Source organism: Mesoplodon densirostris, chromosome 11 (assembly GCF_025265405.1).
Source record: "Mesoplodon densirostris isolate mMesDen1 chromosome 11, mMesDen1 primary haplotype, whole genome shotgun sequence".
In the NCBI taxonomy this organism is placed as follows: domain Eukaryota; kingdom Metazoa; phylum Chordata; class Mammalia; order Artiodactyla; family Ziphiidae; genus Mesoplodon; species Mesoplodon densirostris.
This window is the reverse complement of record NC_082671.1, coordinates 6,170,256-6,194,303: the sequence shown is the minus strand read 5'-3', so window position 1 is coordinate 6,194,303 and position 24,048 is coordinate 6,170,256. Positions and strand designations below refer to the sequence as shown.

At 43.9% G+C, this 24,048-nt stretch overlaps 1 protein-coding gene across 2 annotated transcripts; it reads right to left on the bottom strand.

Annotated features, from left to right (window-relative positions):
* Positions 1-228: 228 nt before the first annotated feature.
* TIGAR (TP53 induced glycolysis regulatory phosphatase) lies at positions 229-20,123 on the bottom strand. Of its 2 annotated transcripts, none has more exons than XM_060113797.1 (6): positions 19,967-20,123; positions 11,747-11,784; positions 8,080-8,201; positions 6,542-6,619; positions 3,134-3,271; positions 229-2,238 (listed from the first exon to the last, which is right to left on the bottom strand). In XM_060113797.1, the coding sequence occupies exons 1-6, from the start codon at positions 19,996-19,998 to the stop codon at positions 1,810-1,812; spliced, it is 837 nt and encodes a 278-aa protein (XP_059969780.1). In that variant the 5' UTR covers positions 19,999-20,123; the 3' UTR covers positions 229-1,809. The 2 variants fall into 2 exon arrangements, with proteins under 2 accessions (XP_059969780.1, XP_059969781.1); XM_060113798.1 differs by having other exon boundaries at positions 3,134-3,244.
* Positions 20,124-24,048: the final 3,925 nt, after the last annotated feature.

The window sequence follows — 24,048 nt, the reverse complement described above, 5'->3', positions numbered from 1 at the left end:
TCACTCATCAGATCAACAAAAGTTCATCAGACAAAATTTCCAAAGATGTGGAAACCAGGAACTTTCAAATACTTCTATTGAGACTGAAAAATAGCACAGCCCGCTTTAGAGAACCACTGGCTCTTGTCAAACTGGAGACGCACATTTTTTATGACACAGCACAAGGCTATGCCACGTAAGCATTGTTTCTATAAGAAAAGAGTGAATATACTGAAACATCCACTGATCTGAGAATAAAGAAATAAAAGGTACTACATTTATTTTGTACCATACAGTGGTTACAAGTAACCAGATCTATCTATACATACCAATATAGAGCCCCAAGATATATGTAATAAGTGAAAATACAGAATACAGACAGCTTGGTATTTTGTATATTTGAAAAACACCAGAACAATACCATTGTTCCCTTCGGACACTAGGTGGCCACGTGAAGGATGGATGCTGGCTGTCTCTGTAGAGAACAGGAGGGAAAAGGACAGTGACAGCTGCTTAAAGGAACTTGGCTTACATCGCAATGTTATTTCTTTTTTAAAAAAGGGGGGATATTCCTTCTGGATGGCAGGGATGTGGACGTTTATTATCTGTCCTTTTCGGTTACTTTCCAACTGGTCATCTGCAGTGGACTTCCTCTGCACTCAACCACATGCTCTGCCCCAGCACTGGCACGGACACTGGCAGCGCTGGACACACTAAGGACAGCGTGATCCTGAACTTGAAATGTGACTACACGTGACTTTAGCCTGAACTGACAGCCTCAGTCCTGCCCTCTGTGAGCTGAGACTCACAGCATTCATCAACAGGATAATTTAAAAGCAAACTGAGTGGAAAACACGTTCTCCATTTACACGAGGGCCTCAGAGCGACCCATCTTCTGTACAGAATTCAGGTAACCAAACTCCCTTTTCTCCAGTGCCATCTGGTGGGAAAGAGAGGAAACCTCATCTGTACCTTCCACAAAAAACCACGGTTCTTTTCAGTGAAGCCCCTCTTTTATTCTGGGGCTACTGTGAAGCAACCGTTTACTTTCTTTAGCGTCATCTTCAAACTAAATTCTTCAGCCTACAGGTTAGGTAAGAAAGATCTGCTCTTTTCTCTTCCTCTGCTCAGATTCCTTCTTTAAAAATTTTGTAATCAGATGATGCTTCTTCCTCACGAGACTATTCTGCAACCACAATCCACATTCATCTGCATCTCAGACCCTCCAGAGTAAACAATTCCAACAGTTGATTTCTGTATTAAACATTTAGTGTCGTTTGCTTTTACATAAACTATGACGGCAAGCATTTCTCCTTTAAAGGACTTTTTGAATATAACATATTTTCACATAAATATGGAGTGCAAATTACAAATAGTTCCCTCTTCCAAGAACTGGATGAGACAGGAAAAAAGAAAACATACAGTATCTTACCAAGAGCCAATAAAATAGGCCAGATTTTTCAGACATTAAAGAAAAATACAAAAAAACCCCACAGGATATCAAAAAAGCAAAAAAACCATAGTAACAGGATTATTAATCCCCCAATTTGCAATACTGAGTTCCTTCATCCATTTACAATCCAGAGATGTCACTGAGTGGGGCGGTAAAATTACCCTGGAAAATTCCAACCGTACTCACAAAAAAGAAGTCAATTCTCGATGGTTTTCCATTAGTGTTTCATGTGGCTCTGATTCCATTCGAGCTTTATAACCTGCTATAACGGACAGCTTTTTAACTGTTTCCAAGTCTGCATTAGCAGAGAGTGGAAATAAAGTCAAAGGCACTCCCTCAGAGGCTCACATTTGTTAGATTTCGATGCAGATTTAAATTTAGTGAGCTTTGGTCACCCCGGTCAGGTGGCCCTGTAGGTTCACACACACACACTGGGTGGTTGGTTTCACTTCTCCCTTCTCAAAGTTTATGATAAAGACACTCATCCCTGTATTGGGGCTGACTGATGTGAATTCGGACCTGCTCAGGGTCACCGGGAAGGAACACTTAAGGTCGGTCAGGAAATAATCCAACAGGCTTCTCATGTAGGCGCCGTGACTCACAACTAAGACACTGGCCACTAACCCTGGAGCGCCGCTGTCGGAATTAAACTTGGAGGCACAGTTTTTCCCTAAAGGAAATATCTCTGCCAAAGAACTTTCCAGACAGTCGCTCGGGGCTTCTTGGGAAAACTGTTCATTCTGACCTGCTTCTTTCAGGATCAGCTGACAAAGAAATTCAAAGAAGTCTTTTCCACGCATTTTCACCTACAAGGAAAGAAAAAAAGAGGTGAAATAAAGTGACATTAATGACTGTTTTAAGACATAAACAGAACTGAGTTTTTCTACACGTCAGCGTCAGTGACTACAGAAGCAGATGAAATGCTGTTTCTATTCATTCGATCAGTATTTCCACAGACACTGGTATGTAAGCGCCCACCTTATTTCTGGACCCATGAAAGCATTTTGCGGACAAGGGTGAGTAAGATACAATGACTAATTCCTGACTTCAAAGCACTCGGAGTCTAGCTGGGGAAATCTACAAGCAAACAGAAGCCCATAAAATAGCGGGAAACTAGGAATACCTAGGAAACTGCATAGGGTACTTCCATTCAATTAGAACAACGAGGATAAAAAGCCTTCCCTCACTAAACTAATACAAAGTGTTTACAAGGAAATTATGAAAATTAAAAATGGGGGAGGGGAATCACCAATAACACAACTCAAAAGCAGAAGACTCCAGAGCAATGCAAGCAGGGCTACAGTGTCACTTAGAGCTGCAGGCGCAGGAGAGGCCTGATGGTCTTGCCACCCAAGTTGTTGGGTTTTGCCCACCATCCCGCTGACCAGCACCATGCCTGCTTCACCGACGCCACTGCCACTGCGAAGGCTACTGCTCCCTTTCCAAGGAGTTTTCTTAACAGACCCATCTAATAACCCATTTCCTCAAATCCATTATCGGTAATGACTTAATAAACGAGAAAGACAGGACAGCTTAAAAGGGGAAAAAATGGTATGATGCAGAGTTGTTTTGTGAACCAAACAACTTCCAAACTGCTGAGCTACAATTCAGAAACATCTTGCTTACGCGATGAGTCAAGATTGCAGCTGCTTTGACACTGGCACGCTCATGGACGCGGCGACTTTCCCCAGGGCTACGTACCTGGTCCAAGGTCTCTCCTCCGGGCGGTGTGAACACAGGGCACTCCTGCCCAGCTGCTTTGGCCATGGCCCTTAGCTCACTCAGCGGCCAGCCTTCTGCAACCCCGTATTTCTGCAATGATCCAACAGACACAAAGGCCTCAAAGGAATTTGCAATACAACAACTAAGTACATGTTTATGGCAAATTCAGAACAATCATTCTGGGGATGAGCTTAGATTTCTTTGGCTTACTTTATCCTGTCTCCTCGGAGAAAATGCAAACCCAGATCCATGTGACTTCAAAGCTCATTAGCTTTTTAGATTCATAAAAATTGAGTCTTAGCAAAGGACACGCAAGTCACAAAGGAAATGCAAATGGCCAGTAAACATGGGAAATCTACCTCACTAGGAATCCAGAGTGTGAAAACTAAAATGACACCTTTCGTAAGTTACTAAATCAGAAGACCACAGAGATCGCTAATAGCCAGTGTTGCTGTGGGAAAAACTCTCTCCTAGATCATTCATGGCAGTATAAATTGGCACAGATTTTCTGGAAGGAAATGTAGCGATACATACAAAAGTCTTTTTAAAAAGGACACACTCAGCAATTCCATTTCTAGGAAATGTATGAGATATGTGTGTGAAGGATCAACTACAAAGATGTTTATATTTTAACATTATTTACATCAGTGGAAAATCTAGTCACAACCTAGATGTCCTAAACTAGGTCAGTAGTAGCATGGTTAAACACATGATGCAATAGCAATATCTTAAGAATACAGAGTCATTAATTATGTGATCATATTGATGTGCATTTATGGGCACTGAGAAACACAGTACATGAGACAAGCCAGTTAAAAAATAATGCATAGAGTAGGATTTCATTTCGAAAACCATATACACAAACAGATAGACAGACAGATAAAAACAGACAAGAAGGAAAAAGTCAGGAGCACACATACCAAAATATTCAGTGTTTGTGTGTGGTAGAAATTTTAATTGTATTTTTTTCCGAAGTGTTCTTAGTTTTAATTCCCTACAATGACAATGGATTACTTGCATAAGAAAATATTGAAAGAGACAAATCGTCACTTATGGTTTGCACTGATGATGCCAAAAGATTCTAACACCACCATCAGATAAGAAATCCAATAGTGAAATATTACTTTTTCATAAGAATACATGCACACTTTACCAGCTGCTCTTCCAATCTTCAAGCCCAATTTCTTACACTCTTAATTATATCTGGAGCAACCTATTACAAAGAGGGCCATTAAAAGCCATCAGTTGCTTTGTTTCCACAGGAATGGAAGCATCCATTTGTTGAATACTCCAAACGCTTTGCTGGGGCAGTTGGGAGGACAGGACAGGCGGCTGCACGGCTCCCACCCTTGCTGAGACCGCGGGTGGTGGGGATACCAAGCAACTGCAAGTGGAAAAGCGCCGAGATGGAGAGAGACTGACAGATACGGTAGGGATGTCTAACCTGGACTCGGGAAACCACTGAGGGCCAAAGCCTCTGGCGAGTGGAAGCTGGCCAGGCCTGGGAGCAAGCATTCCAGGCAGAGTGGAGGACAGATGCAGAGGCTCAGTGAGCACAGAGCACAGGGTGCTCGGGAGACTCCGGGATGAGGCTGAGAAGCGTGTGACCAGCGGTCCAGAGCACGGACTCCAGGCCCAGAGGCCTCAAGGTGAATCTGAACTCTTCCACGAATGAGCTCTGGGACCCTGGGCCTGGATTTGACCTCCATGTGCCTCGGTTTCTGCTTCTGTAAAGCGGGGGTTAAGAAATGAGGTTTTTACATCTTCCCAGCACCGGGGTTCTTGTGAAGATGAACAAACCCGCGGCTCTTGGAACAGCGGTGGGATGCGGTGAGCGCAGCGCCAATGCCCACTCACGTGACCGCTAAACCCAGGCACTGAGCACCCGGCAAGGGGCAGGAGGCAACAGACCAGACCCCGCAGCTCCCAAGAGCCAGGTCAGAGTTAGGACAACTCCTGAGGGTAGAAGAGAAGCAGTGAACCCGTTTATACAGGGGTGTGGCAACCAAATTTTGCAAAGATTACTCTGGCTGCAGCGTGCAGATCAGACTGGAAAAGCGGGGAGCAAGACAGAAAGCAGGAGAATCACTGTCCCAGTGACCCAGGCGATAGAGGATGCCGAGCGCGGCAGTAGGAGGGCAGCGGGGGGGCTCGCAGAGGCATGAAGCATTCAGGAACTCCTCAGAGGCTGAGCGGACGAGACGAGGGCGGGATGTGCAGCGCGAGAGACGGGGAAGAGCCGGCAGGAGGGTTTCAGCCACTGCGTGAAGCAGGGCCACGTGGAGAGGGGAGCGCATTCCACTGGCCGGATGCGGCCGCGGGGCAGCTGAGCCGCAGGCAGCTCGGTGTGTGTGTGCAGCTCAGGGAAGAGCCATGGACTGCAGTCACTGCAGAGGATGAAGTTACTCAGGAGAGAGCGCGGATGGAGAAGGGACGGCCCAGCCGATGACAGCGCTTTCTCCTTCACGTGATGATGGGCGCTGTGCAGCGTTCCACTGAACTCAGGACATTTTCTTCTTTTAATCTATTCGGATTTCGTTTGGGGGATAGGTGTATTTTTCGTTTTGTTTTGGCCGCGCTTTATGTTATTTTTTTGGCCACAAAGCACGGCTTGCGGGGTCTTAGTTCCCCCATCAGGAATTGCACCCACGCCCTCAGTGGTGAAAGTGTGGAGTCCTAACCACTGGACCGCCAGGGAGCTCCCAGGACATTTTTCTTTAACAACGTTCGAGCATTGGTTCCTGGGCAGAGTGAGCCTTTCCAGGGAGCATTTATGCTGGAGCTCTAGTCTCTATGCTGAACTATAACAGTGAACACACGCAAGTTATGAAAAGCATTTCTTTGAAGATGCCCTGGCCATTCTGTTACATTTCTCTCCAGGGGTAGAGGAAATCACAGGGCAGGACAGCAACCAGCTTACACGTTAGTATTACAGAGTGCACTAAAAACACTGCTCGAGGAGGAGACTTGGGGCCAAATCTCAGAACTGAAATTGCCGTCTTTTAGCTAAATCACAGTTCCAGGAAGATTCATTTCTGGTAAAGTATATAAAGTTGACATAAAGAAGTCTATTCGTGCTTATAATTATGGGGTAGGATTAGGAGACTGGGAAGAGAACTTTTCACCTTTAACTTTAAACTCTTCTGTACTAAGTTCTCACAAGTATGCCTTGCCTTTATAATTTAAGATGCCTCTTTCTTATGATTTTAATGATCAAATAAGACACTATTTATGAGAGTAAGTAACAGTAACTGCCACACGGTAGATTCTTCACGTAATAGCTGATATCACATCCCTAGCAGGCAGGCATTTAATTTCTAGCCGTGGGATAAACTGAGTTGGTTTGTTGATAATTTGTGGTAAAAGGACAACATGTAAGTTACTCACCCTTTCTCGAAGTCTCGAATCATACTTCACTGTCATATCTTTGCAAAATTTGCTCTTCTCCAAAATTCCATGCACGGTCTGCAAATCAAAAGACAACTATCTCTTCTCTCATAAAAATAACCATTCTTGGGGAATTCCCTGGCGGTCCAGTGGTTAGGACTCTGCACTTCCACTGCAGGGGGCCCGGGTTCGATCCCTGGTCGGGGAACTGAGATCCCACAAGCTGCACACGCAGCCAAAAAATATATCATTCGGGGAGCGTTCAGGATGGTAGCGTAGGAAGACACTGAACTCACCTCCTCCCAAGGACAAGGAAAACCCCATAAGGCTAACAGCAGATTTTCCAATAGAAACCTTACAGGCCAGAAGGGAGTGGCATACCATATTCAGAGTGCTGAGAACTCCAACTAAGAATCTTTTCTCTACCCAGCAAGGTTATTCAGAATCGAAGAAGAGATCAAGAGTTTCCCAGAAACAAAAGCTAAAGGAGTTCATCACCACTAAACCAACCCTAGAAAGAAAGAAATATTAAGGGGGGAATGCCCTCACTATTAAGGTGTAATATGCTCTCTGTATCCAGCAAAGCATCCACTTGCGCTGGTGGGAATTCTGACTCCGCACCCTGTGTGAGCCCCAGGAATTGAGTGCATGACCGCCACCCGCCACCCAAAGCCGTGTTTTCTGCCCTCGTGCAGTTTCAGCCACACGTGTGCAGATTAACCAACCGTCCAACAAAGAACCACGGGGATCCCTACACATATGTCTATAGAGTTTTCTCTGTGCAGCTCTCTCTCCAGCACTCTTCCCCACGAATTTTAGTTACTTAAAACTCCCCAAATTCCAGGCTTTGTCCCCTCAATCACTGAGACCACTGTCCTCTATTCTGCCAGAGTCTGGGAATTGCTTCAGCTGGAAAACCAGGACCATCAAGGGCTCACCTGTTTTGTTTCACTTCATTCGGGGATCACAGCCCATGCTGCCTAGAGTCCAATGTCTGAAAACAGTTGCTTCACAGACTTTGTCCTGTTTTCTAGTTGTTTATGGGGGGAGGCTACACTCCAACCCTGTTATTCCCCCGTGGTTGCCACAAAAGTCTCCTTCCACCGACCTTTTAGAAGTTGATTTGGTTCTTTCTTAAATCTCTGGGATCATTTTTATAGTAATCTGTTCCTTAAAGATATTTCATATGTCTTTTATTTCTTTCGAGTAACATAGTTGTTTTTCAAACTGTATCTGGATTCTAAAATCTGACATCTCTGTGGTGTTTCCACTGGCTCTCTCTCACGACACCTTCTTTGCCTTTTTATAGGCCTTTTGTTAGACACTTTCCCCAAGCTACTCTAACTTAAAAATTACCACAATAAACCAAAGCACAAAAGTAAAATGAAGGGAAAAGAAGTAAGTTCTGTCAGGGAGAGGAGGGCTGGGGATGATGTCTTGTGTGAGTTAATTCCCTGCGGACTCTGGCAGCAAATGTTTCAAGGTTACAACTGCTGAGACTTTTGACTCATCAGCCTCAACCTTGACTCTAAGCTCACCTGCTTTGTCCTCATGAGGTCACTGGAGAAAATGTGAGTAAACTTCACGTTATTGAGAAATATACCAGCAGCAGCTGCTTGTTTAAATCCAGTTTCTGAAAGAGGCTCATCTATTCCTTGTCCTGTGGTATCGAGAGAAAGAACAGTAACATTCAAATATATATATATATGGGATGCAATAAAAATCACACCTAAGAGAAAATAAAGAGCATTTATCTATATTTTACTAAAAGATTTCCTTGGGTACTTTTCCACATAACTTTTCAGAGAACTGAAAGCAAGCAAAATTAAGCTAGGATCCTGTAAAAGCTCTTCTGTGTTTCCCAGAAGAATGTTTGTCTGGAGAGAACTGGGTAATGAGGAGGCTGTCCCGAGCTCTCCCCTACCACATCGCCCATCACTTCACCACATGTTTTATTAATGCTGCCCCAACCTTACGTTTTCAGCTCAGCTGCTGCATTTGGGTAGTCGGATCATCACCTAGAAAAGTTTTCCTTCTTTATCTCCATTGTTTGAATTCAGTAACATTCAGTATTGGCAAGTCATTCTCAATAAACGCTGACAAGTCTTCTACTAGTTTAGAGCAAATAACAGGTCAGCCAATGACTCAACACACAGGAAAATAATCTGTCATGAATGAGAGTTGGCAGAAACAACAAGTAACAGATTTGGAACCACTAATACGTCAGACATGTAAATCAGCAGAGACTATAAACAGAGTCACAAAAATAAGTGACAACAAGCGATCAAAAACCAGATAGCTTTCCAAAAGAACCAGACAGATCTTTTAACAATGAAAAATGGAATTGCTGAGGAGGGGAAAAAAAAATCCCTCAGTGGATAAAAGGAGATTCATGAAGCTGAGAAGCTTCATGAACCCAAAGGCAGGGCTGAAGCTGTCCCCTGGCACAGACACGAGGAGATGGTGCACATCACAGATGTGTTAGAGACATGGAGAAAGGACTAGGATTCCTAAGTACATCTAGTGGGAACTCCAGAAAGACAAGAGAGAAAATGGAGAACAGAAATGAGGGAAGACATAAAACTACAGATGAAGGAAACACAATGTACACCAAGAAGGAAAGGTTACTAAAAAAAAAAAAAGTACCTTCCTAGATTCAGTAAGAGGAACTGTAGAATACCAAAATAAAACACAAAGACTTTAAAAGTAGTTACAGAGAAAGACAGATACCGACGGTGGGACACCATTTGGATGAGAGAAGACTTCTGAAGCCAAAAAGCAGCAGATGAATAGCTCCCAAGAGCTAAGAGAACTGTGAGTGTAGAACTGTCTGGACTAAAAACGACTGAGGAGAATAAAAACAGAATTGTCTGGAATAGAATCAATTGAAACTATCTTTACCACAAATTGATTTACACAAGAGGACTTTTCAAAAAAGATGTTTCAGGAATGAAGGTCTGAGATGCAAAAGAAATGGTGAGGAGAGAAACTGGCAAATACAGATGTCAATCGAAACAAACACTAAGTAACAAATTAAATAATAATGCCTACACTGCATGGTTAAAAAGGACAGGACTGAGATACTAAACAGCAGCACACACTTTGTATTTTTTCAGGAGAGACGGTATTTCTCTTACACTTTGTTAGGCACAAATGGTAAAGATATAAAGGCAACCGTCAAAAGGATAGAGGTGGCTTATGTTGAGGCCAGTAGGGAAAGTAAGAGTGGGTTGGATAAAGAAAAGAAAAGGAAAAGCAGGCACCTACAAAGTAAAGGTGAGTGAGGAGGAAAGGACTAGATAAAGAAGGGAGAAAAGAACCACAAAGGAAAAGTCCAAACACACCAGAAACCAGAGTCAATGTGGACAGACCACTCTCACCAGTTAACAGAAAGACCGTATTTCTCTTTTTTTCAAAAAAAAAAAAAGAATCAGAATCTGCTGCCTACCATTTACAAGGTAACACTTAGGACATCAGTACACAGCAAGGTTGAACGGAAAGGGATAGGAAAATATATACCAGGCAAATACCAACCCCAAACAGCTGGAGTTGCCGTATCACTCTCAGAAATGCAGACTTTATGACAAAAGTCTTAGTAAGATTTGTGAAGATCACTATAAACAATCAGTGTTCCCATTCACCACGAAGATAGAGCAATTTTAAAACTTGTATGTGCCTAATAAATTAGCCTCTAGCTGTATAAAAGCAGAACACATAAAGCACGAGTTGACAGAGCTTCAGATATTAAAGGATGAGCTGGCCATCACAGTGGGAAATTCAACATATCTCACTCATAAATCGGCCCTTAGGTCATACAGGCAAATGAGTAAATTTACAAAATTAGTAAATATGGAAGATCTGAACAACAAAATCAAGGTTAAGTATTTGATATAGAACTCCACACCCAACAACTAGAAAACAGATTTTTTCTCAAACACACAGTAGTAGGTTTATAGAAACTGACCATGCTAACCAATTTCAAAGACGTATTATCAAATAAACCTGACAAACTGCTTTGTCAGAACACAAAGCAATTACACTGGAAGTCAGTCACAAAAGATGAAGAACAAAACCAAAGAACAAAACCAAGAACAAAACCAAAAAGCCCACTCATTTGGAAATTTAAAAAACAGTTCTAAATAACTCATGGGTCAATGAAGAAATCATAACGGAAATTTAAGATACTTGGTGCTGAATACTTATCAGATTACTACAAATCAAACTGCAGGTATGTGACAAAAAAATGGTACTTAGAAACATATAAGGCTTGAGGGTTTTAAAAAAAAATAAAAAGGAGGCTATAACTTAAAGAACTAAGCATCTAACTTCCAAAGTTAGGAAAACACAAAATAGACCTAAAAAACAGGTGTGAACATGAAAATTTTATTCATGTTTTACCGTCAGCTTCGAGTGAAATGAGACAAAGGAGCAGGGCCCACGGACAAGGCGGTACTGTACGTGAGCCCAGAGGATGCTCTGGGTGGGGCCCAGGTCAATGGGAAATAGAGGTGCATTTAATTATCAGACTGGTTTCCAGAAGAGGGAGGCAGGCACACGGGGTATGAAAATCAGCTTCTGCAAACCCCAGATGTCCCTAACCCCAAAATATAAAACTAAATGCTTGTATAATCCAAGCAGAGAAACAGCGTGTCTAGCTGAAAGATATTCTTTAAAAGCCAGACCAGCTGGATCACAGGGAGATTAAAAGATCTGAACCCAAATTAACAGAACAAGGCAGGGGGCAGGGGAGAGTCTATTCAGAATAAAGTAACAACCCCATGTGAGAACAGGAATTCTCTTTTTAAACCATTTCTTTGTTACTACTAAAAATAATATAAGTATCTTAGCAGAAAAATACCATTAACACCAGCCAGTAAATTTTTGTTTCCAAATATGAAATCATCTAAAATCCTGGCAGATATATTTTAAGACAACTAGACTCAATATAACTCCTTAATCAGCTTTGAAGCTGCCCACGAACAACTTGGAGCACTGTTCTTTACATCTAATTCACTCAAGAAACTGACTTCTCTTGGTTACCATCTGCTCTGATCACATTTCTGTGACTATGATGATTTAATTCCGTAATCCCAGTTCACAGTCCAGAGCGGCCCCCGGTCCACCCTACCCCACCGCATCTGATTAACCCATATTTCACATTAGCACTAACAGAGAGATCTAAAATAAGAGTCAGAGCATACCAACCTTGAAGGATTTTCTCCTTGTTAAGTCTTGTTTCTCCACTAAAACAGGGAGGGAAAAAAGCCTTTATTACCAAATTTGGTTATTTTTGAAATGCAAAAGAAAAAATCAGCAACAAAAGGTAATGATACTTGTAAAGACAGCATATTGTACATACGTCAGAATCGAACCTGTAAAGATAAAATTTATTCTAAACTACTATCTGCAATCATCTATTCTACGTACCTAATCGATAAGCTAAAAATTTCAAATTGCCCCAAATTAAAATGTATAGATCAACAATCTTAAGTGAACTAAAGGTAGAAAATGCTATTTTAAAAGTAGTACATGTATGTAAAAAACATTTGTGTTAAATAATCTTCTTAAATATGTTGATCAAAACTACGCCCACAGGCATCGGGACCAAAACACGACAGCTGGTCCATCCGTCGGTCCGCTGCGCTGAGCGTGGAGCGCAGACCTGCAGGCCCTGGCCCTGCCCCCTCAGTCCTGGAGCTGCTCAAGCTGCTCCACTTTGCAACACCAAGGAATTATGAAAGCAAACCCAACCCGCTCTGAAGCAACCGGGAGAGGGATCGGGGGAAGTGGTGTCGCAAAGCAACTGGACTGAGGCTGGAGGGGGAAGGTGAGGGTGAGGGCACCTGGACCAGCCCAGACGATAGGGTGCACCCACAGTGAAAGCAGTAGTCAAATACACAGAAAGCTCTCCGGGAGGACCCCGCAGACACTTCTCCGAGCTCTTTTTATGTGGTAACACTGAACCCAGAGATGCCTGAAACCAGCATCTCCTGGAGGTGGCAGCTGGCGTGTGCTGTGCAGACACTGGACAGAGAACTGGAAACGGTGGGGGGAAACACCCCACAGGCCTCTTCAGATCGAGTTATCGCCTCATCTGCAATCAACTGTCCCCACAGCCCACGTCCACACCCTTTCGTGTCAGTGAGAGGTGAAAATCCGTGAGGGGAAACCTCGCTGCCATCTATCGGGCCCAGGAACAAGACTGCTCTGGTGCTACACTCACCTGCTGGGTTAAGCTCAATGCCTCAGCTTCCTCATCTGTAAAATGGGGATAATAAATGGTCTCAACCTCACAAGATTCTCGGGATGATTGGGTGAACACAGGTAAAGCATCCAGAACACTGCTTAGCTTTAGGAGGCACTCAGTAGGTGTATTTATAAGTCATTTTTGGACAGACTATATAGATATCAAAGACTTCATGCATTTTTAATCTTTTAAAAATTATGAAATAAATAGTAAATAACATAATGATAAAGTCAGCAGCCACATAACACCACCCAAGTTAACAGATCACTGCCAGCCTCCAGGACCCCGTCCCTGTCCATCACGATGTCCTCCCTCCCAGTGGATCCCCTGCCAGGACTTTTGCCTGCTCAAGGGCTCACCTTTCCTCTTCGCTTTCCTGCCCATGTGCAGCATAGATTAGTTTGCCTGTTGTTGAACTTTACAATGACTTGCTTCTTACTCTATGTGGTTTTCTGTGTTGCTTCTTTTGTTCAACATTTTGGGAGATACACCAGTGTTGCTGAGTGTGGCCGTACTTGGTTCTCATTTTTACTGTGTAAACTCCACTGTAAGGATTTACTACAATGTAGTACATGGTCCACTGTGATAGACACTTAGACTGTTTCCAGTTCCGGGCTACACTGTCATGAACATGTTTGTTCAGAGCGCAGCAGACTCTCTAGGGCAGTGGTTCTCAAAAGCATGGCCCCTGGACTTGCATCACTGGCATTGCCTGGAAACTCATTGGAAATGCAGCGTCTCAGGCCCCACCTGCCCCCAGACACACTGAATCAGGAACTCTGAGGTGGCGGCCCAGCAGTCTGTTGTAATAAACCCGCCAAGTGATGCTGATGCATGCTCATGTTTGAGATCCACTCAAGGACTGGTAAACAAGTCTTTCTGTGAACCAAGTTTTGTTGGAATACAGTCATACCCATACGTTTATTTATTGTTTATGACTGTTTTCACACTCTAATGGTGGAAATGATCAGTTCAGACAGACCATGTGGCCGGCAAAGTCTAAACTATTCACTCTCAGGGATTTGTTGACCCCTGCCTAGTGACCTATGCCTAGCACTAGAACTGCGGGGCCATGGCTTATCCAGCTTTATTGGATAACGCCAAAGTGGTGATACCAATCGCTACCACTCTGCAGTGTTCCACATCCTCACTATCATGTGACAGCTTTCAATCTGTGCCAAAATGGAACCTGAACAGTTTACCTCACCTTGACTTTAATTGGTATTTCCCTGATTACCATGAAGGCTCATCACTCCTGCTTTGTTTCTTACGTGAAGCACTAGTTTAAAAAGAAAAATATCTCACGTGGGATTGATTCACTCAGATCCAGAAAGGAATGCCATCGGACCTTAGTCGGAATCACAAACTCAGGTCTCTGCCCCTTGTTTATACCTTGCCCCTCGTTTATAAAAACAGTTGCTTTTCAACCTCACCTAGAGCACAGGTTCTCAAACTTGAGTGTGTCTCAGAATCCCCTAGGGGTCTTATTAAAACAGAGACCGCTGGACCTGGCCAAAGTGTTCTCATTCTTCAAGACCCAACGCAGCCAGACGACTCCTTGAAGTAGCTTTCCCTCCCCAGCACCATTCCCTACCGCCCCATCCCATTTAACTTCCCCAACTCTGTGCTCCCATTTTTCCCGGCACTACTGTAGTTAGTTACCTTCTGTACTACGCTAGTTAACTTTTGTAGTCGTGCATCTATCCTGGCCCCAGTTCCTTAAAAGGAACGGCCAGAGACTGCATCACCCTAACATGCCTGGTACCTGGAGAAAATTCTGGGAAATAACAGAACCTCAGTGTACATGCTCTTTGGATGGAGGGTCATCTGGAAATATCCACCAAAATGACAAGTCTGTTTACCCTTTGATCCAGCAGCCCTATTACTGGAAATGCTTGCATTCATCTAGATTTAAAAGAATATTTGCTACAGTATATTTCTAACAGCAAAAGATGGTAAATAACGTAAACTCCCTTCAGCAGGGAACCCGTTACTTTAACAAATAAACAGTGGGATATCTACCTGATGGAATTCGATGCGGCTGTGTCTGCTGGAGAGTGATTTACGTAAAGAGATGGAAAAATCACCAAGACATATTCAGCAGAAAAAGCAAAGTACAGAATAATATACAAAGATTGCTACCTTCTTAGAAAGACAGGACAGGGATTTCCCTGGTGGCGCAGTGGTTAAGAATCCGCCTGCCAATGCAGGGGACACGGGTTCGAGCCCTGGTCCGGGAAGATCCCACATGCCGCGGAGCAACTAAGCCCGTGCGCCACAACTACTGAGCCTGTGCTCTAGGGCCCGCGAGCCACAACTACTGAGCCCTCGTGCCACAACTACTGAGGCCTGCATGCCTAGAGCCCGTGCTCCGCAACAAGAGAAGCCACCGCAAGGAGAAGCCCAAGCACTGCAACGAAGACCCAACACAGCCAAAAATAATTTTTAAAAAAGAAAGAAAGAAGGAAAGAAAAAGAAAGGCAGGACACAAGAGTAAACATTTGCATCTGCACGAGAGATGCCGGGAGGACACAGGGGCTGTGGTCACCTGCAGGGTGAGAGGACAAAAAACTCAGGAGAACTGTTCTGATTTCTAAACATGTGGATGTAGTGGCTTAAAAAATATACGACAAGTGAGTGAAATTACACAGCACTACTGGCCACTCACTTGCCAGTATTATCAGTCTTGAGGTGAGTATTAATAAAAGATGTCTTGTAGCATTCCAAAACCCATTCAGAATCGTATGAAATGGACATGAAAGAGATTAAGCTCTGCGGTTCAGATGAACAAAGCATCCAGGGAAGTGATGGGGAAGGCATTGCTTCTCATACAGAAAACAGTTCCCAAACACTGGATCCACTTCCTGTCTGTCTCAGCCTCACAGTCTTGCTGAGACCAAGAATAAAAGGGCTGTGCTTCACTTCTGTACGAGTGATGTCCTCTTTAGACAATGGCTTTGTAACCAATTCAATTACCAGCAAAATTCAAAGAACGCCTCCCTGGCCCCCAATCCCATATTTACTTTTATACGGGAACCTCAGAAGGTTTTGCCCACTTACTGTGGATCACAAGCTCTCTCGCTCATTGTACAAATTTAAAATCGAGGGTGAGAAGAAATTTAATAGTTACGCCAGACCAGGTCTTTACAAATCACACAAATGATTTGCCAAGATGATAACTTTTTGTATGCTTACTGAAAAGGTAGCTCAAGATTTTAACTTACTCGCAATAGCTGATTTGATCAAGGATTCTGAATAAAACATTATATCATCAAAATGTCATCCTATTAAAAAATAGAATCCCAGTACTTTGATAATTTGTAACAGTACTGCCCCAGCATCTCACCAATTTCAGCAAAAGGAGAAAAAATAGCTATAATATAATAAAAGATTTCTTTTAGCTGTAAGTCAGTAGAGACTGCTGCAGACATTAGTGCATTATTAATAATCACTGGTGTTCTACTGGGCATTTTTTGCTTTCAAATCACTTTATAAACATTATAGTGTAAGAATCTAGAAAGAGAGTTTTTTTCCAAAAATGTGCACAAATATTTAGTTTTACAGCTTTTATCAGCTTTTTCGAGAGGTGTGTACAAATGCTTGAAGCAACTGTTTAGTTTGTTTGGGGAGTGGGAAAGAAAAGTGGGTGGCTAAAATAGGTTTACTATGAAGCTACTTCCCTAACCAAAGCTTGGCTTGTAGCAGTGGCAGGGAAGGCAGGGGGAGTGGAAAGGTCAGAGGAATATATTCTAAAGGAATCAGGAGTAACAGCACTCATTCTCAAAACCTGCAACGTGATTCACTTCCAAGACAGACACCCGACGCTGCGAGAACGCAAACACATAGGCCCAGAAGTCAAGTCTTATGACCAGCCATTTAAAGGTCTACAAATATGCACCATTTATTTTGTGGATTATCATGCTGCTCTTCCCTTAAAAAGACATGTTATTTTGTTAGTTCTGGTTTGTATTCTATAGTGTTTCTCTAGAAATCATATAGAAAGCTTAATTTCCCAATCACATCCTTTTTAATAATTCAAATTCCACGGACCAGTACTCGGTTTGCTGCAACAGAGAAAAATCATGGGAGGTCAGTATATATTTGGGGCAAGTTTTCAAAATAGATATGCTTTGGTGTACACAGGAATGGAGTATACTCACCTGGTATTTAATCATGAATATGCAGCTTTATCCTAATTCCTCCACACCAATTAATTCATTTGAAAATGGATTAATAATTTGAAAACACAGAAGATTTCAAGCGCTAGTAACGTGGAGGGTTTCACCAGATGGTCTGGGGGCAAAAATGTAAAAAACTCAATTCATGATATATTTTTGTCTATATGTAGGCCTAGTTGCATAAGCTCTCCCAGTTAATCAACCCTACTCCCAGAAAACAAATATCACAGTAACATAACAATTACATGCATCTTGATAAAAGTTTACAGATGATCCAGTATTCATTTGGCCTGCTTTATTAACAAACAGAACAATGACTAGCATTCAAGAAGACTACGTGCCGACAGAGGCAGAAAAACCAATCAGTTTTGCTGTCAATACCTACACTGACTCATCATCTTTAAGTAGTTAAAAGTAAAGGAAATTTAGTTTGTAAAAATGTTTAAAGAGCTCGCTAAAAACGGAAGTGAAATGGGATGGTTCTGCAGGCAACCAACTGCAAACTCCTACAAAGAACCTTTCAAGGGAACTAGGGCCTTCGACGTGCCCTGTGGGTGATGGCAGTGCCGACCTGCATATACTGGGGTTTCAACCATGCTGCTCGAATGCCACCAGACGCTATAGCTCAATCAGATTAGTAGACTTGAAGTTTGAAAGGTGGGGTATTCTGTTCCAAAAGTGATACAACTGGTACTCTCCCTTTCAAGTATGATGATGAAGGTCAACACACAGATGGTAACAGCACAGCTTCATAAAGGATCTGGTTGAACTTAAAGAAACTGCATTTAAAAAGTTTTCTTGCATTATCCAAAAATTATCCAACTCTTAAACAGACTGATCATGCTCTTAGTTTCAAAGCCTTTGACAGAGTCAGGTAATAGAAAACTCAAGGTAAATCCCCAATATTATGCTCAATGATTCAATCTTGCTGATTCCAGTAAGAGTCATTACATTGAACTCTGGTGATCAATCAAGTTTGAAATTGTTTCTTTTCCTGAAAGAGTCATCAGTTTTTAGCCTTGAGAACTCTGAAGGAGAAAACTAACCCTATCAATTATTTCAACACTTCCTTTGCACTTTCCCATGAATAAAACAGAGCAAAGTAAACTATTCTCATCACTCTTCATGGTTATATCACAGGAAATAAAAAGTAGCCTCTGAAATGGCTGATGATATTCAAGCGACCTACAAACACTAGGTTTTAACTCTGTACAACAGGAGGCAGAAGGGTATAGTATATAGTTAAGAGGATGGGCCGCAGTCCTGCTGCCTTGGTTTAAACGCCACAGCCCCAACCTGTCATGTGACCATAAGCAAGTCACATGCCCTCCGTGTCTGTTTCCTCACCGGCAAATTGAGAAGCCAGTCTTTACCTCACCAGATTGTTGTCAGAATTTAATTACAACAGTGCCTGGCACATACTAATTTATTAAGACTCATTTTTAAATTAATTCCTCATAGGAATTCTATGAGGAATCCATTTTAAAAATCAAGCCTTTTTTAAGAAGCAGGGAGGGGATAAAATCTGCACTCATGTAACTATTGTTTATTAAGAAACTAAATAGGGATCATCTTGTTTTTCAAGGGGTGGTTTTGCCCAGATTTTCTACGACCTCTGAGCGGCAATTATATGCCAGGCACTGGGTCAAGGCATCCAGAAACTTTAGAGGAAAGGGCAATCAAGACGCTAATTCCTGTTCTGCTACTGACTAGCTGTATGACCTTAAGAAGGTCACATGATGGTCATAAAGGCTTCTATAAAATGGAGAGGGGTGGGGTGGAAAGAGAGGAGCTCGATTTCTAGCTCAGTCATTAAAATCCTGTGAATCCTAACAGAACAACTTCAGATGGTTGTCAAGATAATCTTCCTATAAGTAAGAACAGGACAAAAAAAAAGATAGCAGCTAAAGTCAGCTTGACAAGGTTAGACCATATTGTTGTTCTCCACAAGCTCCACGATGTCAAAAACGGCATCTTAGTTACCTGTAGCCCTGTAACCCTTAGTTACCTGCTGACACACAGCACCCACTCAGAAAGCTGGTCCCATTAACCATACACACAAATTGGAGGACTCACTGCATCTGTATCAGAGCTGTCCTTACAGAAACAAAAGTTAGTTCTCAGATATATTTCTCCCCCTCCACTGTGCTATACGCTTCACCTTTCTGACATTTCATTATCACACTAACCCAGTGAAGTGGGTCCTATCACTACCCCCATTTTATAAATCAGGAAACTGAGGTCGTAGAGATTAAGTCGGTAAAAGGAAGCCCAGGTTACAAGGCTCCTAGCTGGAGCCCAGATTCTAACCTACGTCGATCTTTCTCGAAAAATCAGTGCTCCTGACCTCCCTGAATTCCACCTCCCGTTAACACCGGGCTAAGAAGAGTCGAGAAGGAAAAAGGAAGAGAGGTAAAGACTTGTCAGCATTTAGCTCCCTGTAACGTTATATGATAAACATATTTATTCGGGGCGATGCAGGCGGCTGAGAGCAGGGCGAGGCCCCCTCTCCTCCCCCAGCGACAGAAGGTCTGCGGAGAAAAAGCGAATCTCAGACACAAGCCTGGGGGGCCGAGGGGACCGAGACGGAGCCGGCGCAGAGCCTGCAGCGGAAACGTCGGCCCCGGACCAGTCACTCTGCAGACCCTGGGGGACCGGCCGGGGACAAACGCGGGACCCGGGAAGTGCGGCGACAGGGCTGTCTTTTCCGCTTCAGCTGCCACCCGGAGGCGGGGGCCCTTGACACTCACTCCTCCCGACCTCCCTGTCCCTATCGAACGCGGGACCGCTGCCATCTGACACCTGGCTTCCCGCTCAGCGTCGCTGGGGCAGGAGGGCCGGTAGGGGGTAACTCGTGGGAAACACCTAGAAATCACCAGGCCGAGCCTCGGAGGAGCAAATGGGACGGGCAGGGCGGGGCGGGTGCAGATCTTCGGTCCCCCCGCCCAGCCCGCAACACTCCACGGAGGGGAAAGGGCAGCCCGCGCCGGCCATACTCACTGCCGGACCACTGTCAGAGCGAAGCGCGTCATCCCGCCGGCACCGGGACAGAGCAAAGCAAAGGCCGCGCGCGCGCCGCCCGAACCGTCACCCGCACTCCGCACAAGCCACCAGGCACTGCGCCCGCGTCACCCCGCCGCACCCCGCCACTTCCGCACCCCGCCACAGGCCGGCTCCGCTGCCATAGGCCGAGGCGGCCTCCACGTCACTCCCGGACGGCCAATCAGGGCGGCCGGGGGCCGGCAGGTCGCGGAGACTGATGCGCGGCGAGGCCCCGCCCAGGGCCGTGGCGCGTGCGCCCCTACGCGCCGGCCCGTGATTGGTGCGCGGCAGGTGCGGCGGCCCCGCCCCGGACCGGGAGGCGGGGCGTGCCCGGGGAAACCCGGTCCTGGAGGCTGCGAACGGCCGAGGGGCTGTCGCTCCGATTGGGGTTGGTCTGATTGGAAGCTGGAGTGCAGCCAGCAGTCCTGCTTCATGGGTGTACAGCACCAGACACGTTCGGTCCTTTGAGGTTTGCGTTAACCCCCGGCACTGGGGGTGTGTAGGGTCAGCAGGGTCTGCGCGCTTAGATTCGCCCGGCTTGAGCCCCCAACTCCGCCTAGACTGACCCGCCCCGGGAGCAAACTCTGGTCTGGTCCTTTGGAGCCCTCGTGTAGACTAGGCCTCGTGCTTGGCCTGCTGAGCCTGATTTTTACCAAAGAATACTGCGAAGCCACTCGATCGAGAATCCCCCCCACCCTTGGCATCTAATCAAGCTCCTCTTCCTCCACTCTCGATTTCTAATCACGTTCCTCGCCCCACCCGCCCCCCTACCCCCCAATATCTCACCAAGTTCGTCTTGGTCACTTTTTTCCGTTCTCTCCTTCACCCTGCCCCCTGGCTGTAAATCTCCGTTGGTCCCTGTTGTGTTCAGAGTTGCATTCAATCTGTTTCCCCCATCGCAGTAGTCTGTAGTAAGGTCTTCCCTGCCGGTTTTTAAAGAGGATCTGGTGAATAATTTCTCTTTAACAGCCTTCAGGGCCTTGAGACAGTTACTTAACCTCTCTAACCCTCCATTACGTGATAGGTAACATGGGATAACGGTACTCAGCCATAGAGTGTAATCATGTAAGCTTTACAATTGTCTTCCATGCGTTTTTACTTATATTCTCATATTTAATAATGCATTTGTTTCCTTAAATCCCCAATTGTGTAAGAGAAGATGGGACCCTCAGAACAACTCTAAGGTCCACAGGTTATCTTCACTTAAGAGATGAGAAATCTAGCCTAGAGAGAAACTAAGCAGTTTGTCCAGGTTCACAGCTGATTGTGGTGACTCAGGACTAGTTTAGAGATTCTCAAACCTACCTGCACATTGGAATCATCTAGGATTTTCTGAATGCCAGACTGCACCCCAGAAAAATTAAAAAGGAATCTCTTTGCGAGGGACCCAGGCATCAGTAATTTTTTAAATCTCCAGCTGTTTCCAGTGTGCAGCCAGTTTTGAGCTAGAAGTTTAAAGCAGTGCTTCTCAGACTTGAACTGTGCACACAAATCACCTGGGGATTTTGTTAAAATGTAGGTTCTGATTCAGTAGATCTGGAGTGGGGGACAAATTCAGCACCTCTAACAAGGTCCCAGGGAAAGAGCCCATCTTCAGGATGAGGTTGGAGGGATCATTCAGAGGGTCCTAACGGGGTGGGGATTACCATGGGCGTCCACTGCCTGTCCTTAGTAGATACTCCACGTATGTGTTCTGAATGCCTGAATGAACAAATCGATCAGACAGATTCTTCTGGAAATTTGAACTGAAAAATTAAAGGTAGTTATCTGTGAGGGTGAAAGAAGAAAGAAAGCATGGAGGTAGAACCCAAGGGAGTGTGTAGACTGAAGCTATGAAGAAACGGAAACCACCAGCAATACAAGCTTGAAAGCAAAATTACAGAGTAGAAGGTAAGAGCAAGCAAAGATAGTTGGGGAACTGAGTAGACAGACATAAAGAAGACACAGTGAGCAGTGCAGAGACCACCTGGTCCCTACTTCCTCTCTCCAGCTGCCCGAGCACCAGGTACCTTGTAGATTCTGGTTTTCCCAATAAAACCCCTTTGTGTTAAGATGGTCTGAGTGCATTTCTAAATGTAACTAAAAATAGCCTTCCATGTTGTCTCGTTTTATTACTGCAATACCTCTGGAGGGAATGAGTTACTATTTCCATTTTACAGATGAAGATATTAAGGCACATAGAGGTTAACTCATTTCCCATCTCTCAGGATCTCAGAACTGAGTTTGGCCGTAGGTAATGCTCCAGGTGGTATCAAAACCATAACTATGAGGGTAAGTACTGGATCTTTTCCTTATTTCCCTGGCTCCTATCAAAACGTTTAGAACAAAGTAGGGGCTCAATTAAAATTTGTGAAATGAATGAATGAGGAATCTTTTATCGTCAATTTATCAAATGAATCAAACATCTAAAAAATTAGCTGATACAAGGGGAGAGAATTGTTTTTGGAAAAATTTAGAAAATTATAAAGCATCAATATTACTTTTTTAATTATCCAAGAACTATGTATAAAAACGATGTTTTCATAAACCTTAAAAATCAGGAAAAAACAGTTGAGAAATGAGGATCTTTGAAAGAATGGACGTAATTCTGCATTATTCACTCAACCGTTCAGAGATTACCCTTCAGCTTATAAAATGAACAAGGAGTTCATTTAAATGTTGTTTAGACAGAAGCTAGAAATAACCACTGCTATACTTTTGTTGATAACACATCAAATCACATATGCTATCTTTTTTAATGAAAGAAGATGCTTTGTTGTGGCAGCTCATATGATGGAATTCTGAATTAGTCAGGATAGGCCAAGTTATGCTGAGGTAACAAACTCGTCCAGAAATTTCCACATAAAAGTTTATTTCTCTCTCATGCTATATGTGTGACATGGAGTTAATTTGTGAATTTACTCCGCAAATTCCCTCAGGGACTGGAGTTAACAATGACATTAGTACATGGATTCATGATAACTGTGGCAGGAAATGAGGACAATTGAGGGTCTTGAACCAGTTCTTCCATTCATTTTTGATAGACACTTGAGTTGCTTCCATATTTTGCCTATTGTAAACCGTGCTGCTATGAACATTGGGGTGCATGTATCTTTTCAAATTAGCGTTTTCATTTTCTTCAGATATATACCCAGCAGTGGAATTGCTGGATCATATATGGTGGTTTTATTTGTAGTCTTTTGAGGGACCTCCATACTGTTTTCCATAGTGGCTGCACCAATTTACATCACACCAACAGTGTAGGAGGTTCCCTCTTCTCCACATCCTCATCAACACTTGTCGTCTTTTTGATAATAGCCATTCTGACAGGTGCGAGGTGATATCTCATTGTGGTTTTGATTTGCATTTCCCTGATTATTAGTGATGTTGAGCATCTTTTCATGGGACTGTATGTCTTCTTTGGAAAAAATGTCTATTCATATACTCTGCACATTTTTTTTTTTTCGGTACGCGGGCCTCTCACTGTTGTGGCCTCTCCCGTTGCGGAGCACAGGCTCCGCAGCCATGGCTCACGGGCCTAGCCGCTCCGCGGCATGTGGGATCTTCCCGGAGCGGGGCACGAACCCGTGTTCCCTGCATCAGCAGGCGGACTCTCAACCACTGCGCCACCAGGGAAGCCCTACTCTGCACATTTTAATCAGGTTGTTTGGGGTTTTTTTTTTTTTTTTTTTTGATGTTGAGTTGTATGAGTTCTTTCTGTATTTTGGACATTAACTCACTATCGGATATATCCTTGTCATCCATAGAAATCATGTTCCTAAAGAATATCTAATGATACTGGTAAGTGGTTAAATGGAAAAAAAAAAAGGAAAAAAGTAGGATAGAAAACTGTTCACTATGAGCCTGGTTTTGTAAGAAAAGACACAAACATTATAACAAGATAAGAAGAAACGTATAGGTTGTTTCAGGGGGGTGTCTAGGTGATATTTATCATGTTAAAAATGCTTCTGGGGGCTTCCCTGGTGGCACAGTGGTTGAGGGTCCGCCTGCCGATGCAGGGGACATGGGTTTGTGCCCCGGTCTGGGAGGATCCCGCATGC

Excerpts from the sequence above, each read along its gene's own strand:
- TIGAR (XM_060113797.1), bottom strand. The coding sequence starts at position 19,998 with ATGACGCGCTTCGCTCTGACAGTGGTCCGGCA. Across the intron at positions 11,785-19,966 it reads GCTCTGACAGTGGTCCGGCA|TGGAGAAACAAGACTTAACA; the intron begins GTGAGTATGGCC and ends TCCCTGTTTTAG. Across the intron at positions 3,272-6,541 it reads ATTCGAGACTTCGAGAAAGG|GCCTTTGTGTCTGTTGGATC; the intron begins GTGAGTAACTTA and ends AATTCCTTTGAG.